This window comes from Gracilinanus agilis, chromosome 1, assembly GCF_016433145.1.
Source record: "Gracilinanus agilis isolate LMUSP501 chromosome 1, AgileGrace, whole genome shotgun sequence".
In the NCBI taxonomy this organism is placed as follows: domain Eukaryota; kingdom Metazoa; phylum Chordata; class Mammalia; order Didelphimorphia; family Didelphidae; genus Gracilinanus; species Gracilinanus agilis.
The window spans coordinates 540872283-540891466 of record NC_058130.1 but is presented as its reverse complement, the minus strand read 5'-3'; the positions used below and the strand labels follow the sequence as shown (position 1 = coordinate 540891466).

At 39.6% G+C, this 19184-nt stretch overlaps 1 protein-coding gene across 1 annotated transcript in view; it reads right to left on the bottom strand.

Moving 5' to 3' along the window:
* The window catches only part of NPC1 (NPC intracellular cholesterol transporter 1), a 59131-nt gene extending 41408 nt beyond the window's left edge, over window positions 1–17723 (bottom strand). Inside the window, exons 1-3 of the mRNA XM_044682985.1 lie at window positions 17614–17723; window positions 17278–17494; window positions 576–698 (exon numbers count right to left, since the gene is read on the bottom strand). Of these exons, the coding sequence (XP_044538920.1) occupies window positions 576–698; window positions 17278–17494; window positions 17614–17723 (450 nt within the window). The remainder of the gene's footprint in view (window positions 1–575; window positions 699–17277; window positions 17495–17613) is intronic.
* Window positions 17724–19184: the final 1461 nt, after the last annotated feature.

The window sequence follows — 19184 nt, the reverse complement described above, 5'->3', positions numbered from 1 at the left end:
CTTTATCTTACTTATGTGTGTATGCTTGGTAACTCTCTAGAATTTATTTCCTTACATATTGAATATTAGAGCCTATCTAGGTTTTACTAAAAACCAAGGGGAATAGGGACAAAACACAAAGAAAAAAGTTGGGAACCCTTGGTTTGTGGTAAAGTTTATATCTAATGAGAATTATCCCTTTTTTCCTTTCCCTAAAATGTCTGTTGGTTTCCTCACATGATAACAGTAGTGTATGATTTATGTTCTGAATATCTATAACAATAATGATGATGAAAACTAGCACTTATAAAACTTTAAAGTCTGCAAACTGTTTTACAAATGTTATCTTTTTTTATACTCACAACTCTGGAAGGTGAGTGTTGTTATTATCCCCATTTTACAGATGAGGAAACTGAAGCAGGCAGAGGTCAAATGACTTGCCTAGGGTCACAAAGCTTATAATCTCTGAACCAGGATTTAAACTCAGACTCTGGATCCAGAGTTTTATCTACTGTACCACTTAGCCTCCTATTATATAATATAAATATAATAGAGTATACTAAAACATAATATGATATAATAAATAATAAACTCACCTGTACCAAATCATATCCATCCTTTGGCAATGGTTTTGGTGGCCCTGAATATTCACAGTTGTACCTCTTACCTTCAGATGCCATGCCACACTCGCCATACCAAACACATGATTGTGAAAATACCTAAACAAAAGACCCAAAATATTGTAACCAAAACAAATACAACCTAAATGCCAAAAACCATTTTAACAATAAGGATGTAATGTCTCTCTATAGCTACTATGATTTAGAGCAGAGGTTCTTAACCTAAGTTCTGTGAACTTGTTTTTAAATTTTTTCAATTAACTGTATTTCAAAATAATTGGTTTCTTTTGTAATCCTTTATTTAATTTTATACTTTATAAACATTATTCGGAGAAGGAGTTTAAGACAATAAAAAAATTGAGAACCTCTGCTCTAAAGGCTGCCTGTTCTCCAAGCATAACATCTCTTCCCTCTCAAGTCAAGAATTAGAGCAGTGGTTCCCAAACTTTTTTGGCCTACTGCCCCCTTTCCAGAAAAAATATTACTTAGCCCCCTGGAAATTAATTTTAAAAAAAATTTTAATAGCAGTTAATAGGAAAGATAAATGCACCTGTGGCCATCACCACCTCATGAATTGCTGCAGCATCCACCAGGGACGGCAGCGCCCACTTTGGGAATCACTGGATTAGAGGGACAGAATACCTTTAAAAAGGTCTGCTGGGGTTTTTGTTTAAGTCCTCAGGCAAACATTTATTGAAGTACTCAGAATCAGAACATCTAGTAGTGTTGCACACAAATGGAAAGCTATTTGAAGGAAGTAATGTTTACCTACTTTTCTATTTAGGGCTTTCTTAAATAGCCATAAGTACTGATATGAGGAATAGGTAATTTCAAGTATGAAGAGGGAAGAATTGCTAGTAGGACTTAAAACCAACCAAGTCCAGGAAGATGGGGAAGAGATTAATTTCTTATCAATAGTGTTGTATAAGACCTTATTCCCTCAACACACAAGGGACTAGCTATTCAGACTCTGAATTTAGGGGGCATCTAGGTGGCTCAGTGAATTGAGAGCCAGTCCCAGAGATCAGAGGTCCTGGGTTCAAATCTAGCCACAGACACTTCCTAGCTGTGTGACCCTGGGCAAGTCACTAAACCCCTATTGCCCTAGTGGCTAGGCCCTACTAACCCTTACAGCTCTTTTGCCTGGGAACCAAAACACAGTATGGATTCTAAGAGGGAAGGTAAGTGTTTAAAAAAACAAACAAACAAAAAGCTCTGAATTTAGAAAGGGATGTTTTGGATATATTTGGAACAAAAAAAAAAAAAAAAAAACAAAAACCCAAGAGTAGGAAGAATACAAAGAGTAGTTGGTCTAGAGACTTAAGATCAGAGAAAACAAAGACTATGTTAATGTCAGCAGCCTCAAGGGTATCACTTAATCATTCAAGGCAACAAATCTCTTACTTAAAAGTTTCCCAAGAGCCATTCACTTTCCTCATGTGACAGTCACAAGATTATAGGGGGAAAAAAATGTATTCTGAAATGTATTCTGGAAATATTCCCTTAAAGTTTCAATTCCAGGTTGTGGTGACAGCACCTAAAAATGAGAGTTTCTGTCAGTAGTCTTTGTATTGAGAATGACAGTGAGGATTAACCACATTAGTTCTTCAACTCTGTGTCACAGAAAAGAGAAGCCATATGCATTCTTTTTTAAAGACACTAAATATTCTTAAAGCATACACACTTGACTATTTTTCAAATATAACTAAAGAAAAACCATAGCAATTTGTTTGAAGCTACCCCAGAGAAGTACACTCAATCTAGTAGTTTCTTCTTTCAACAGGTACTAAAGGTAGAGGAGTGTGCTGGATAGTAGGAAACAAAGGCTCATAATTTAGTAAAAAGATATGATATAGTCCAATTAACTATGATATGAAAAAATACATATGTGAATTAAAAGCTATAAAGTGAACTGCTATTACTTTATCAGGAATTGATAGAAGGAAATGAGGAGGGAGAATATTGATGTATGTAAATCCTATTTCTAAAGTTCTATACTATAAACAAACAGTATTGGTTAATCCTCAAAGACAAAACACAAATTTATTTCCTAATAATTTTTAATGCAAATAGATCCAAGGAAATAAACTTTAAAAAAGTAACACATTTTCAACATATTAATCAGTTTTGTTGATTTCATTCCCTTTATATTGTCTTTAAAATATTATTTGTTATATGAAATATCCTCTGGGTTATTGGTGCAAATTTTGGTGATATATGAAAATGAAAGACATCAATAAAAATTTGTTTAAAAAAAGGATAGGATTCAAGGCAAGTTTTGAATAAAAAGAATTCTTTTCCTTTTGATTTGTCAACTGAGCTCCAGTTTAGACTACAAAGAAAAATGTATAAGTAACAAAATGCATAAGTAACATTCATTGCACAGCAATCAACTTTTAGAAGGTTGCTATTCCCCTTTACTCCCCAGGTATTTTAAATGTAAAGAAATTAATTTATTTTTTCCATGAATCTAGATTCATATTTGAGGGCATAAACCTATCCCTTCTTGGTAAATATAGGAAGAAACCTGGACTTCTAACTAAAAGGTCATCCATTCAAAGATGTCAAGAAAGAAAGGCAAAGGTTTAATCCAGGAGCAGAAAATAAAGTTCAACTAATTAACCATAACAACAAATAGTTTTATACACTTCCTCAACTTTACCTGAAAAATGGCTTACTCCCAAAGGTTATTGAACACAAGGTGACAGCATACACAACCTGAACACTCTCTTCTTAGGGGAGCAGATGGCCTGACCATTCTACTCCAAGGAGCAACATTCCCAAATGTAATGGCTAGGTTCCAGAGACAAAAAGCAGAAGCATGTGCTGGTAAAGTAGTTTCTATCTCCAAAACATCTCTTATTCATACTCTTCTGAGCTGCCAGACAACGACCATGCTAGTTCTGTCTCGTCAACTGTTCCCTGAATTACTGCGATGGCCTTCTAATAAAGGTTCCTCTGCCTCATCTCTTCCCCTACTACATTCATCTTCCACACAATCTCCAGAGAGATTTTTCCTACAACACAAACCTGACCATGTCATTCCCTTTCCCTCATTTACTAAATAAATGGCTTCTTATCACCTCTAAGATCAAATATGAACCTCTTTGCCATCTAGGGCTCCTCACATCCCTGGCCCCTTCATATCAGCCTACTTTTCTTAACTATTATTCCCATTCACACAGTCTGTAGTGCAGCTGGGTGGCACAGTGGGTAGAGTGCTGGATCTGGAGTCAGGAAGACTCATTTTCCTAGAATCAAATCCGGCCTCCGACACTTATTAGCCATGTGATCCTGAGCAAGTTGCTTAACTCTGCTTGGCTCAGCTCCTCATCTCTAAAATGAGCTGGAAAAGGGAAATGGCAAACCACCGCAGTCTCTTTGCTAAGAAAACCCCAAATAGGGTCCTGAAGAATTGGACACAACTGAAAAACAACAAAGTAGTCCAGTCATCCCAGGCTACTTGCTGTTCCTTATGTGAATACTCCATCTCTCACCTACCTCTGAGTTGCAGGCTTGAAATACTCTCCTTCCCCACCTAGGACTCAGACCTTGGCTTCTTTCATGACTCAGTTAAATCCATTCTTTGGAGGAAGCCTTTTCTTGGTTTCCCCAGACACTATTACCTTCTCTTTGTATCTACACATAAAATAGCAATATACGAACATTTTTTATGTACTTGTCTCTCCATTAGATTGTAAGGAGGATATGATTTCATTTTTTCTTTATATTCCCCTGTAGCTTGCTTAATGTATTGTACCTGGCACATAGTAAACCTTGATGAAATGCCTGGTGATTTTGTAAAAACAAAGGATGAGTTTAGTAAACTAAATTTCTTTTTTTAGCTTAAGACCCAAGTGCATCATGTTGGTCACCCATTTTACTTGAGTCTCCTTTCTCATTCCAAAACAAAACAGCACTACCCAGAAGGAAGATGGTCAGGACAGCAAGCGATCTGGAAACCATTATATATGAGGAAGATCTGGAGGAATTTGGGATATTTAGACTGGAAAACAGACCTGATGAGCTATCTTCAAATATTCAAAAGGCTGCCATGAAATGGATTTATATTGCAGGGCTCCTCAGAGGTCAAAAATAAGATCACCAGGGAAAAGTTAAATAAAAGTTACATAAAGGAAAACAGATTTTGACTTGATGTAAAGAACTCTAAAAATAAGAACTGTCTAAAAATAGAATAGGGATCTCTCATGAAGGAGTGACTTCTATGTTGCTAGAAGTATTCAACAGGAAGGTAACAATGAAAGGTCAGATGATCATTGTCAGGAACATTGTAAAGAAGATGCCAGAAGGTAAGAGGTTGAAGCAGACAAATGAATTCTATTTCTACTCTAGGAAATCAGGAGTCCAAAGTATATTTTCCTTCATTAACTGACATTTTTGATGAAGAACTACCTTTTCTGTGGTTCTCTTGACAACTATGTTCACTCTGCTCCAGGTTCCACAATCCTCATGCTACCCTTCCAAGCCCTAGGAAACACCAGTGGTATACAATAGGTTTTCGGAGATGCTTTTGATGTGGGACCCTAGGTTTACCTTGCAACCCCAAATTATAGAAATGTTTCAGACCAAACTGTAAACAGGAAAATTCCCTTGGTTCCTTGCATTCTTGTGATTACTAACTCTAAAACAGCAAAAACTCCTAATAAAACCCTGCTACATCAAAGGGAAAGTCCCCTGAGAGAATTATTCTACTTGTATGGTCCTTTAGGTTTTGAGATAGACACAGAGATACACCTCCAGACTATGCTTTAATACCTCCGGGTTGTATCTAAGACATCTATTTGTCCCCTAAACTATGAGGGTCACCATCTATATCTTCAGGCTGACCCCAGCCAGATGACCAACCCCCCCCACCTTATGCCTGAGTGCATACCCCCTGAAGTCATATATCACTTGTTATAAAGAGTATAAAGCCCCCATCCATACTGTCCTCCCAGTCAAATTCAACATGAATTCTAAATTAATACATTTCTCTTTTTATTTTTAAGCCAAGTTTTGGAGTCTTGCATTCTTGCAAAGAGTACCCTTCCCGAATCCAGAGGGTTCACCTTAAGCCCCCCACAACACTTTGACCTGAGGCTTTAGAAGAGAAGAATTCTTTGGCAGTGCTTTCAAGGTATTATATATTAGGCATCATGGAAGCTAAAGGGAGTAAAACATGAATCCTAGAACTTACATTTCAATAAGACAGACATTGAGGGTTAGGATATTTCAGAGGAAAGGGATTTTTTTTTCCTAAATCTATTCTAGATTAAACCATTGTAGTTGTTTTAAATAAGAATGAGGCTAGCTGTCCATATGGAGGCAGCACTCACCACCAGAAGAAAAATCCTCATTTCTGTAGAGGGCACCACTATCTAGTCACTCAGATTCATAATCTCTATCTTTCCTCTAACCCTAACACTCATATCTAATTAACTGTCAAAGCATGTGATTCTGCCTTCCAAACAGCTCTCACATTCATCTTGGCTTTTATAACCTCTTACCTAGACTTTTTTTTTTTTTTTAAAACCCTTATCTACCATCTTAGAATCAACAGAATATCAGTTCCAAGGCAATAAGGGTTAGGCAATAAGAGCTAAGTGACTTGCTCAGGGTCACACAGCTAGGCCAAATTTGAACCCAGGACCTCCCAGCTCTGGCCCTGGCTCTGTATCCCCTGAGCTATGCAGTTGCTTTCACTTTTTTTTTTTTTTTTAAATAAAGCAGGCTGCTATTGATCCACCAATCTCCAATCTATCCTTACTCCAACCCATCATCCATCCGGCCATCAGATTGATAAATTCCTAAAGTACAACTGAAGCCATATCACTTCCTGTTTGAGTTATTCAGTCAACAAGCATTTATTAAGCACCCACTCATATGCCAGACACTGAGCTAAGCACTGGTGATATCAAGAACTGCAAAAGACAAGCCCTGTTCTCAAAAAGCTCACAATCTGATGGAGGAGACAATATACAAACAAGATAGATGGTATATATATGATATGTGATAAATCAGAGATACAACAGAGGAAAACTTCAGCAGCTCCTTACTGCCTCTAAGATGAAATACATATTCCTTCCTTTGGCATTTAGAACCCGGGACAATTTGACTCCAGATGTTATTTCCAGACTGATTTTACATTATTCACCCTAACACACCCTATGTATATAAAATTCTACATGCAACCTTTATGCATTTACACATTACTCCCCCTGCCCACAATGAATTCCATTCTCATTTCTGCCTCCTAGAATCTCTAGCTTTATTTAAAGACCTACTCAAGAGCTCCTTTTTACAAAAGGCCTTTCCTAATGTTCCAGTTTTTAGTGTTCCACCCCACATATATCTTGTATATATTTTGTATTGATTTGTCTATGGCTGAGGTTATATTTGAACTCAAGTCTTCTTAATTGTAGGCTTAGCACTCCCTCCACTGTGCCAACTAGCAGCCCTATTTGTAAAATAAAAGTTTTGAACTAGATGACTTCTAAGATTTCTTGAAGTTGTTTTTTCCAATTCTTTGTCAAGTCTATGACCCTTCAATTGCCATCAAAGATCTGCTTATAAAAGTAAACAGGAAAAAAACTGCTCTGAAGCACCTAACCAAGAGAACTGTCAATCTGACGGTTCCTAATTAATAAACATGTAATGATGGTAAGCACCTACATCATACCAAGTAATCTGTAATACTGTTGAGACCAAATTAAAATGAATCTAAAAATAAGCGGGCTGATTTTTTTTAAAATTTCAAATGTCATTTTAGTTGTTTTTTTTTTTTGTCAATACCATAAAACTATTTTGTAAAAATTTTTAACAAAACAACCTAATTCTACTACTAAAGTTAAAATGCTTGCAGGTATAGACTTTGTGCCTTGATCAACCCAGAGCAGGCCTTAGTTCAATGCTCTCAATATGTGAGGTACCTGAGAAACAGTAAAAAAATGAGTTGAGTGAGTAAAAGGCCAAGAGTGGAGGACTATGGAACTTAAGACTTCTATCTGGATATTAATACTTATAAGATTGTGGTGGCATTGGTTTTTAAAGTTATGTTTTAAGAATATTTTATAAGCATATCCAGGGACTTTTAAATATAGAGGCATAAGAACCAAATGAATAACATGAAAGGATTAAGAGTTAGAGGCCACACAGGTTTCTTGATATATTAGTGACATGATACATTTTTTTGAGAAAGCTTTGCAAAATAGGTCTTTGTGAGAACTATGTTTTCTGAGAGTTTGAGTGAGAAAGTGTCTCAAATTAGTAAAAGAAGTCTATTACCTCAGGCTACCACTACTAAGTCAACAATTCTAAATCTTCACCAGTTTCACCTACTTTGATTAAAAGAAAAGGGGTTAAGCACCTATAATAAACTAGGCACCATGCAGAGTGCTAGGGATACAATGAAGAAAAAGAATCTCTGCACTTTAAATGCTTACAAGTCTAAGAGGAAATATATAGAAAGATATACAAATAAACAAGTTAGAGTGTAATGGCAAAAAAGGAGTTTATCCAGGCCAAGTGCCAGAAAAAAATTCAAGGAAGGTGATACCACTTTCAGCTGGAAGAATATCAGTGAATGTTATTATGTTATTATGCTGGCACACTCTCATATCAACCTAGATTTTGGGGGTGAGATTGGAACACATCTCAAAACAAACTATCTACTTCCCTTTAAGAGGAGTTTTTAATTATCTTCAAAACTTCCATTCAGACTTGACACAATAAGCTAGTGAATAAGAAGTCACAAAAACTACTAAGCAGTGACTCCAGTTCTACTTCCAAAGTTCTAACTCCATCCAAGTGGCCCCTGAGTAAATCATTTTAACCTATGACTTAATTTACCTCTCAAAAACTGATATAATTCTTTTTTGTCTATTCCTTTTATTTTTTCAATTACACGGAGAAACAATATTAAAAAAAACTATTTTGGGACCTTTTGCCATCCAAATTCTCTCCCTCCAACCCTGGTGCCCCCTTCCCCAGAGGGTAAATAATCTAAACTTTTCCAGTATTGTCATGCAATACAAATTTCCATATTTCTTAAGTTAGGAAACAAGAAATATCACACATGCAAGAAAAAACTCTTGAAGGAAATAAGGTTAGAAATGGAAATGTGTCAATCTGCATTCGTATTCCGACAGTTCTTTCTATGACTGTGGAGAGCATTTTTCATCATGGGTCCCTTGAGGTTGTCTCAGAACCTTGTTTTGCTGTTATTAGTTTAGTCCAGTGATGGTGAACCTTTTGGAGATGGAAGTGTCATCCCTCCTTCCCAAGTGCCACCCCTCTTTTCCCCACACAGGGGAGGGAAGAAGCATTCCCATTGGTCTGCTGGGTGGAGGGGTTGGTGAAGCGAGGAATGTCCTCAGTGAGTGTAGAGGGGGGAGGGAAGTGGCCCAAGTGCTCTGCTCCCTTCCAGCTCTGTCACCTATGAGCTACCCACCTTACCCCCTGTGTGCTCCCACTGGCTTCTGGGCAAAAGGGGCAGAGGATGTGAAAAAATGTCATTAGACATGGTGAAGAAGGGGAGGGGAGCAGTTCCTCCCAAGTCCCTTTGCCTTTCTAGTAACAAACTGGGGGGGGGGGGCGTAGTTTGGCTGCATGCCCACAGAGAGCACTTTGCATGCTGTCTTTGACACCCATGCCATAGATTTGCCATCACTGGTTTAGTCCTTCATAGCTGATCACTGTATGATATTTCTGTTATTGTATATACATTTTTCTGGTTCTGTTCATTTCAGTTTGCCAAAAAACTGACATAATCCTTATATATCATCTTTTACTCAAAATATGAGTACATATATCAAAAAGAAAGCCTCTAAAATAAACCCTAAATTTACAAATTGTACAGAAATCTAGATTTTTAAAAATAGATAAATCTCGGTCAGTAAATTTTTAAGGTACAAAGTATTATGCTGGCCCCTATGAGACAAGAAGACATACAAAACAGTCTCCCACCCTAAAAGAGCTTACACTCTAATAGAGGAGAAAAAAAATTATATAAATACCTGTCTTAAGTCAATATGTGGTAAGTTCCCTAGAGTAGTACAAACAAAGTTTCTTATATAGGAGTTTAGGAGAGAGGAAATCATCACTTCTGGATGAGGGAGTCAGAAGACTTGAGTTCAAATTTGATCTCTGACACTAGTTATGTGACTTTGGGCAAGTCTCCTAACCTCTGTTTCCCTCAGTTTCTTAAGGTTCTTGTGGGAATCAAATGAGATAATTGTAAAGCACTTAGCACGATGCCTGGCACACAGTAGGTGCTATGTAAATGCTAGTTATTATTATTAAATTCTAATTCCAACATTAACTCTAAAACATAGACAAATTATTTAATTTCTGACCTTCAGTTTGCTTATCTATAATAAGGGCTAAAGGAGAATGTATATAAAATGCTTTGCCAAAATAAAATTGCTATAGAAATGTCCATTATTACTATGATTAGGGTAAGTGGAGAAGATTCCATAGGAAAGCATATTGTTGATCTGAGCTCTGTCTGTTTTGAAGAATAGGGAGGATTTCAAAAATGGATCATTTAGGAATAGGCAAGGAAGAGGAGCACTCTAGGGATGGTGGGGGAGTAAAGAGAGGGAATGAGCCAGGAGTCCAGAAAATAAGAATTAGGTAGTTTAGCTCAAGTGTAAGAAAGTTGGGGAAAACTGCAAAAGTAGGCTGGAGACACATCATGGATATACTCTGAATACCCAAATGGAGATTAAGCTCTAGACCTGAAACAGTAAGGATTGACTTTCTTGAAGGTGACATCCTCCTACTTTCATAAATCACAAAATAAAACCTGACAAATATCCCCAAAATTTAAGTGGGGCAAAGCCTAAGAAACAAAAGTTATATTGTTTGGATTATAATGAGATTCTTTGTTCTGTGTAATACAACAGTGTAATACAACAAAGACTTATTCAGTCTCTCTATCCATCTGCATCTAAGAAAAGGTCATTTTCTCTGAATACTAATATATTGATATTCAGGTTGAAATTTCACTTTTCCTCTCCCTCCCCAAAAAGAAAATAAGGTCCATCAAAGTATCAACAAAGGAAAACAAACAAAACTTTGTCCTATTTTAGAGTTTCCTCAACTTCTACCTGGGAGTCAAAAGGTTAACTGGTCTAGGTTTCTACCTAACACCAGAGAAATGCAAATTAAAACATCTCTAAATTACTACCTTACACCTATCAGATTGGTGAATATGACAAAAAAGGTCAATGATGAATGTTGGAGGAAATGTGGGAAAAATGGGACACTAATAATGCACTGTTGGTGGAGCTGTGAACTGATACAACCATTCCAGAGAGCAATTTGGAACCATTAAACTGTGCATATCCTTCAATCCAACAATACCACTACCAGGTTTGTCTCCCAAAGAAATCAGAGAAAGGGGGAAAGGACCTACTTGTACAAAAATATCTATAGCAGCTCTTTTTTGTGGTGGTAAAAATTGGAAACTGATGGGATGCCCATCAATTTGGAATGGCTAAACAAGTTATGGCTTATGATTTTAATGAAATACTATTATGCCATAAGAAATAAAGAAACTGGATGGTTTCAGAAAAACCTGGAATGGGGCTTCCGGGTTAAGATGGCGGCAGAATAAAAAGCAGCTCTTAACCTCTCCTGACCAAAACACACAAGACTCCTCAAGGGGACATAAAAACAAGTCCAGACAAACGAAGGAACCCCACAAGAGGGTGCAGCGTGGAAGGTACGTGGAATCAGGACATTTCCATGCTATAAAGGGGTGAAACAGCTCTCACTAAATCACGGGCTGAGCAACCACCCCACCCCCACCACACATACCACCTATAGTGCCGAAGCCAGCTAAAAAGAAATAGAGCAAGTTTGGGGCACCCATCGAGTCATTGGCAGCTCCAGGGCCTGTTCCTGAGAGCAGCAAGATTTGGGACCCCACAAGCTAAAGAACACACACGAACTCTGAGCGCGGGCTCAAAACACAGGTCCCGGAGGAGGCGTGGGTGGAGGCAGACACAGCCGAGCTAAAGCTCTGAAACCCTGAGTGGGGAACCAGTGCAGACGGGTATACGACTGTGGAAGCAGCACCCTGAGACTTGTAAAGGAACCTCCCGCAGAGGATCAAGCAAGGGGGTCCACCAGGGGGCTTGACCTTGGAAAAAACCAGATCTCAGACTTCAGGAGCCAAAAGACCGTGGACAGACCCTGAGCGCGAGGATAAAGCTGAGAAGCTGCTGGGCTAATGATAGCTACCCAGACTCAGGAAGTTCAGAAGAGAAAGATTAACAACAAGAAAAAAAAGTCTTTAACACTCGACAACTTTTACACAGAGAAAATCCAGACAACCGAGCAAACAGAGGAGGAGAACAAACAAGCATCCGGACCCACCTCAAATGAGGAAAACGGGTCACAAGCTATGGAAGAGTTCAAAACTGAGATTTTGAGGAAAATGGAAGAGATCTGGCAAGAAAATAACAGTTTAAAAGGTAGAATCTTGCATTTGGAAAGTGAGGCTCGGAAATCAAATGAACTGATAAGCAAATTGAACACCAGAAATGACCAGAGCGAAAAGGAAAACCAGATTATAGCCGAAAACCAAAAGATTATAGCCAAAAACCAAAAGATCATAGCCGAAAACCAAAAGATCATAGTCGAAACCCGAAAGATTATAGCCGAAAACCAATCCCTAAAGGCTAGAATTGAGCAATTAGAAAAACCTGGAATGACTTATATGAACTGATCCAAAGTGAAGAGAGTAGAACAAGAAGAATATTGTACAGGAATATTGTAAGCTGATCAACTGTCAATGACATAACAATTATCAACAATGCAAGGATCCAAGCCAACTCCAAAAGACTCATGATGAAAAAGGCTATCCACCACTATAGAAGGAACTGATGGAATTTGCATGCAGATCAACACATCCCATTTTATACCTAATTTCCTTCATGAGTTTTTTTTCTTGAATATATGATGTATGTCTTCTTTCATAATATGATGAATAGAAAGAGGTTAATGCATGATAATTCATGTATAACTTAAGTCATATTGTTTGCTTCCTGGGGAGGGGAGAAAGGAGGGTGGGAAGGAGTGAATCTGGCTTATCTCTCCTCAATCCATTTTCTGGATTGACCAAAACAACCTTTCTGTCTAATACCTATTGAGCTGGCTCAACTTTCAACTTTGCTAAATTCCATTTTTCTAAAGAAAAAGCTCATGAAAGCAATTTGTAACTAAGTCTAAACTTACTAAACTGTGAATACCCTTTGATATCACAACTATGTCTAAAAGCCTAGAGAGATTAAAGAAAGAGGGAAATGTACTCAAGTGTGTGTATATATATATATTAGTATATATTTTAGGCACAGAATAGAGTGCTGGGTCTGAAATCAGGAAGACCTGAATTCAACTCCTGCCTCAGACACTTACTAGCTATGTGATCCTGGGAAAGCCATTCAATATGTTTGCCTCAGTGTTTCCTCACTGTGAAATAGGGATAATAGACCTATCATGCAAAGATTTTTGTGAGGATTAAATTAGATAATATTTATAAAGTGCCTGGTACATAGTAGGAGCTATGTAAATGTTAGTCATTATTTTTGCAATAGCAAAGAACTGAAAACCAACTGGGGGAATGGCTGAACAAATTAAAGCATGAATGTAATGGAATAGTATTGTACTATAAAGAACTATGAAAGGGGCAGTTTCAGTGAAACCTGGGAAGATTTGTATGAACCGATGATACAGAGTGAAAAGAACCAAGAAAACAATGTTTAAATAATGACACTGCAAAAATAACAACTTTGAAGGAACTTTGATCAAGACCATGAACAATCATGATTCCAGAGGAGATGATAATTCTACCCAGATCTTTGTAAGATGTGATAGACTTAGAATGCTGAATGAAACATTTCTTGGAGGTGGCCAATGTAGGAATTTGCTTTGATTTATTCTACATACGTTATAAAGATCTCCACCCCCCAAACTAAATTTGGAGAGGAGGCCAAAAGAAGAGAGAGAAAATGTCTTTTCATTAGCTGAAAACTCTTTCATTTTCAAAAAGGAGGACTCATGATGACTAGAGACTGGTAAGCAGGGATTCCTCAACTAAGAATATTTTCTAAAATGTTATAAAATTATTTTGGCCAATTGAAAGCCTTAGAAATGGCTCCAGGCACTGTTGTGAACTGATCTAACCATTCTGAGGGGGCAATTTGGAACTATGCCTAAAGGGTTAAAAAAAACTGTGCATACCCCTTGACCCAGCAATACCATTTTTTTTTTGGTATTGTATCCCTAAAATTGGGTCTGTATCCCAAAGAGATATAAGAAAAAGGGAAAATACCTACATGTACAAAAATATTTATGGCAGCTCTTTTTGTGGTGGTAAAGAATCGGAAACTAAGAGGATGTCCATCAGCTGGAGAATGGCTGAACAAATTGTGATATATGATTGTGCTATAAGAAATGATGGGCAGGATGGTTTCAGAAAAATCTGGGAAGACTGTTGCAAGTGAGCAGAAACAGTAGAACGTTGTGCAAAATAACAGCAACACTTCAATAAATGACTAAGCTATTCTGATCCAAGACAATTACAAAGGATTTAAGATGAAAAATGTCATCCATCTCCAGAAAAAAGAATTGACTGAGTCTTAATGCAAACGGTAGCATAATGTTTTCCACTATAAAATTTTTTCTTGCCATTTTTTTTTTGCAAAATGCCTAACATGGAATATTATGCTGCTTTTGTTTATATAGAAATATGATTTCACATGTATAATTGATATCACACTTCTGGCCTTCACATAGTTGGGGGAGGGTCAGAAGAAGAGAAATGGCTCCAGGCCTATTTATGTTATCATTCTGTTTATCAGCTATTAAAAAAATTAATAGTTGAGCAAGATCAGCCTCTTCCCCCTTCTCCCCTCAACTTCCAAAGTCAAGTTAATGCAGGGAAATTAACTTGCCACTCCTAAAACTGTCTTACCACACCTAAACAGAAGTGAAGCTCTGTTTGTGAAGATTTTACTGACTGAAGCCAGTGAACCTTAAATTAATTAGCAAGCCATCTGACTGGACCAAAAGCCACCGAAGCAATAGCTGAATTGTTTCATAACAAAAGGAATGTTGTATGAACTATTATTATGTAGGGAAGTAAAGAACTTGAAAAAAAGCTTCAAGGCATTTTGCAATAATTAGTTTTGATGGATCACCACCCTCTCTCAATGTTTTAGAGGTCTAAAGTACCTAAGGGTGAAACTGATACAGGATTATCCAGAATACAGATCCTCTTTTTAAAAAAAGATCATAGTAATGGTACAACTGGCAAATGTAATGCCACTTAGTGAGACTAATAACAGGCAAACTTTTCCTCCCTTCTGGAGCTTTATGAGGATATCTGGCCCCTGTGAGATTACTAAGGGTTGGGGGGAGCTCTCTTCACCCTTTCTTGAGCAGTATAGTATGAGTGTATTAACCTGATTTTTAAAAAATGACCAAAAATAGCTCTTTATGTATACAAACCCTCCCAACCAGATGTAGTAGCAAAAACCTAAGAGTTGTGGGATCCTACACCTGGATGTACCCTTTTAATAGAAATAAATGTACAGCTATATACTATTCTCAAGAAAGGGCAAACCACAATACTCAAAAGTTACACACACATACACCATGAGGAAGCTTCTGCTTGACTCTAGTTTTTCAGCTTTCGTAGAGGCTGTTATTAACCCCAATCTTCAGAAAAAAAAACAAAAACAAAAACCAACAACAGTGCAAGGCAAAAGTGGCAGTACTCAATAAATTTTCATCTAATAAAAGTGAAGCCACTTTACCTGTCTTCAACTGTGACCTCATAATGGTATTCTTATTAAAAAGTGTGTGCACTTGGTTTCAATCCCCAACCTCAACACAGAATGTCTGGATGATCCTGGATGTTCCGTAAACCTCAGTGGCTAGGCTATTCTCAGTTACTGGAAGAGAATGTGCAAGCCTTCATTGCTAAAGGGGTTCCCTTAATTGTGAGTTTCCAATACCAATAAAATCACAGGTCTAATAGCTGTGGGTGGGGAGGTTCTTGTGAGTTATTAAAAAGAGATGAGAACAGAGAATCCACCTTTTTTAGGAGATTCCTCCACTTTATTGGACTCAGGGGTGCTTAGTAACTTAAGGGTCACTCCTTCCCCACACCCTACCCTCACAATGAGGGGCTAGAAAAATTCTTTAAAATATGAAGGGAGGGCAACTGGGTGGCTCAGTGAATTGAGAATCAAGTCCTGGGTTGAAATTTGGGTTCAGAAACTTCCTAGCTCTGTGACTCTGGGCAAGTCACTTAACCCTAGCCCTTACCACTCTTCTGCCTTGGAACCAATACACATTGTATTGATTCCAATACAGAAGGTAAGGATTTAAAATCTAAAATAAATAAAAAAAACAAACAAATAAAAGTATGAAGAAATGTGTGATAAGTCCCTGATGTGATGCTAACATAACATTTGACAAAACTGGGAAAGAGCAGTGAGTGGCCTGGGAATCAGAAGAATAAGGTTCTGGGCCTCAATTTTCAGACCCTGTAAAAAGGAGCTGGACTAGATCAGAGTTTATTAATGTGTTGGAGGGAGAGAGAAAGGGGATGTCTATAGACAGATTTCAAGAGAGAGTGAAATTGGGGTCAAAAAATTACAATCTTTATTTTCAAATTCTGACTGAAATTTAGTATTTCCTTTAATTATTTGAGAACATTTTGTCATCAAGTTTATCCATTCCCTCGTAGGTAACACATTTGACTAGGTATCGTGGAGAATCTAGCTAGCAATTAGCCCAGCCAAAAACCTGATAAGGATCCATCTGGCAAGAGGTACTTTCTTCCTTTTAGTCTGCCCCTGCTCTCTACCATACCCTTCTAGCCTCTCTTCCCAGGGCGGTTCAGACACCTCTCTAATCTCCAAATCTTTGGAGAGGATTAGCTGAAAAAGCTTTCAGGCCAGCATGGGCAAAACTCGGGTCACAAGCACTCCTAGTAACTCCCTTCGGTACCGAAGAAGGGGAGAGGATTAAGTAATGACGGAGCCCCAGGGACTGGAGGGAAGCGGGCAAGAGAAAGTAGGAGAGGGAAAAGGAGAGAGAGAAGAGACAGAGGGAAATGGAAGGGAGAGACTGACAGAAAAGAGAGAGAATAGAGGGAGAGAGAGAAGGAAAAAGGTGAGGAAGAGAGGGAGAAGAAAGGAGAAAGTGGGGAGAAGGAAGCCGAGAAAGAGAGGAGGATGGGGGAGGGGAAAAGAGGAGAGGAAAAGGTCAGCAGAGGAGGGGGAGAGGGAGAAAAAAAAAGAGAAAGAAGGGGGAGAGAGGAGCGAAGAGAAGAGGGAGAAAAGAGTTAGAGAAGGTGTGTGTGTGTGTGTAGGGGATGCAGAGGAAAGCCGAGAGAGAGGACCCCTCCTAATTGCGACCTGGCGCAGAGTCCAAATTGTAGTCGCGGGGCAGGAGGGTCTCCTCCCTTCCCCTCCCCTCCAGCCCCGAGAGCGGGTTGGGGTCAGAAGCCCTAGCAGAGATTAAAGAGCCCGCTCAGGGGGCTCAGCGGGCGACACAAACGTCCATCCTGAGTCCAAGGAGCCTCTCTCCAGGACGGTGAGCCCGGGTTTCCACCCTCCTTTCCCCGCGTAGATGCCAGCCCAGGAGAAGGGGCGCTCACCTGCACAGGACAAAGCAGCGCCAAGCCGGCGGCCAAAAGCAGTCCGGGGCAGGGGCCAAGCGTCCTCATGGTCCCGCCGTCGTCGCAGCCGCCGCCGCAGTCGGCTGCGGTCACGGAAGCCCGACGGTATGCGGGGGGATGGGGCACAGGGGGCACGCGGACCGGGCCTGTGCGGGAGGGGGTCGGAGCCGTCACTTCCAGGTCCTCCGTGAAGCGACTAGAGATAACACCCTAGGAGTTTCGGAAGCCGACAGACTGACAGATGGAGCAAGCTCAACGCGCAAGTCAGGAAGGAGGCGGGGAGGGGGCGGGAAAAAGGGAAAAAATAGAAAGAGCCGTCTTGGCTCCTCCTCCTCCTGGACGGGACCACGCGTACGGCCCACCCCTTTTACTGCTGCAGTAGCGGCTACCGCCGCCCTCGAGATGGGGTGGGGTGGTTCTTTCATGTCCCACCTCCTCTCCCCTCCCTCCCCCTCGGGGGCGGAGCCTCGTGCTGCTTCGCACCACTCAGCTCCTCCCACCGCCGTCTCAGCTAGGATGCTGGGGGGTTCCCAGCAGCTGCAGTCTGAGCTGTAGGAGCAGCTGCATCTGGAGTTGTAACAGTCCTAGCAGGAGAGCTGCAGCTTTCCTTCCTCAGCCTTACTTCGGTCGCCGTCCCCTACAAGAAGCTAAAAATGATCTTTTCTCCAATGCTTTTATACGATCTTGGGTTGTTTCCTAGGCCCCCATCTAAGTCTCACCTTGCGTCATTATAATTGTCTGTAGTGTATTCACCTCGCCTTCATTTTGGTCAGTTTCCTCCCGGCCCTTTGCTCAAGCATGGTAGTGAATGGATTTTAGCGAGGTATCCTCCTCTCTCTCCTCCCTCACTCCACTCTAAACTTTACATTTGTTGCTTCACGGACTTCCATCCAGCCCCCTCCTTTTTTTCTGGAATGATTTAGGGTAGTGGGTTTTTTTTTTTTTAGGGACATCAATAATTTTTCCTTTTCTATAGGGGCCGGTGGTGGTGGTGGGAGGGTCGTAGGGAAGGAGAGGAAACGAAGAGAAGAGAAGAGGAAGAGCTATTCCGAGAGACCCAAGGTCCTGAAAGACTTTTTACATCTCCGGCGGATTGGAGAGTGGGTGACTTTGAATCTGTTTTTCTCCAAATGATGTCTGGCATCTATTGTTTTGAAAACAAAAACCCCAACAACTCTAGAGAAATTTAAATTATCAAGAGTTCAGGAATAGTGTGATTATAAAGGAAAGACCACTAATGTGAGCCTGGGTTCAAATTCTAGCTCTGGGTGACTTTTAACGAATCATTTTCACTTCATTAAACCTTTATTAAGCACCTACTATGTGCCAGGCTTTGTGCTAAGAGTTGCAGATACAAACAAGACAAATCTTTGCACAAGGAACTTACAGTATAATGTGGGAAGGAAGGGAACAACATGCAAGCAAATATATATAAAGCAAGCTATAATCAGGATAAATAGGAAATAATTTCAGAGGAAAGGCATTTAATTAAGAAGGATTGGAGAAGGCTTCTTGTAGGGAATGGGATTTTATTTGAGACCTAAAGGACCCACAAGGTTAGTAGTCTAAAAAGAGTAGGGAGAGCACTCCCTGCCGCCGTGGGGGACAGAGAAAGGAGTGGCGAGAAGAAAGAGGCAGAGAATATCTTTTTCATCTGTAAAATAAGGAGCTTTAACTAGGTGATCTCTAATGGGTAGTCCAGGTAGGGACGCGGGCAGTTTTATTTGCTAACTACAAAACAAACACTACTCCAGGCAGGATATCCAGTCCAGTGCAGTGGGAGTACTCCTAGTGAGCCTGACGCGTGATGGCCTGACTTGGTGACGTGAAGTTCTCACACAAACCCAAAGCCAGGGAGGAGTTAGTCATTGGCGGAAGGGAGGATG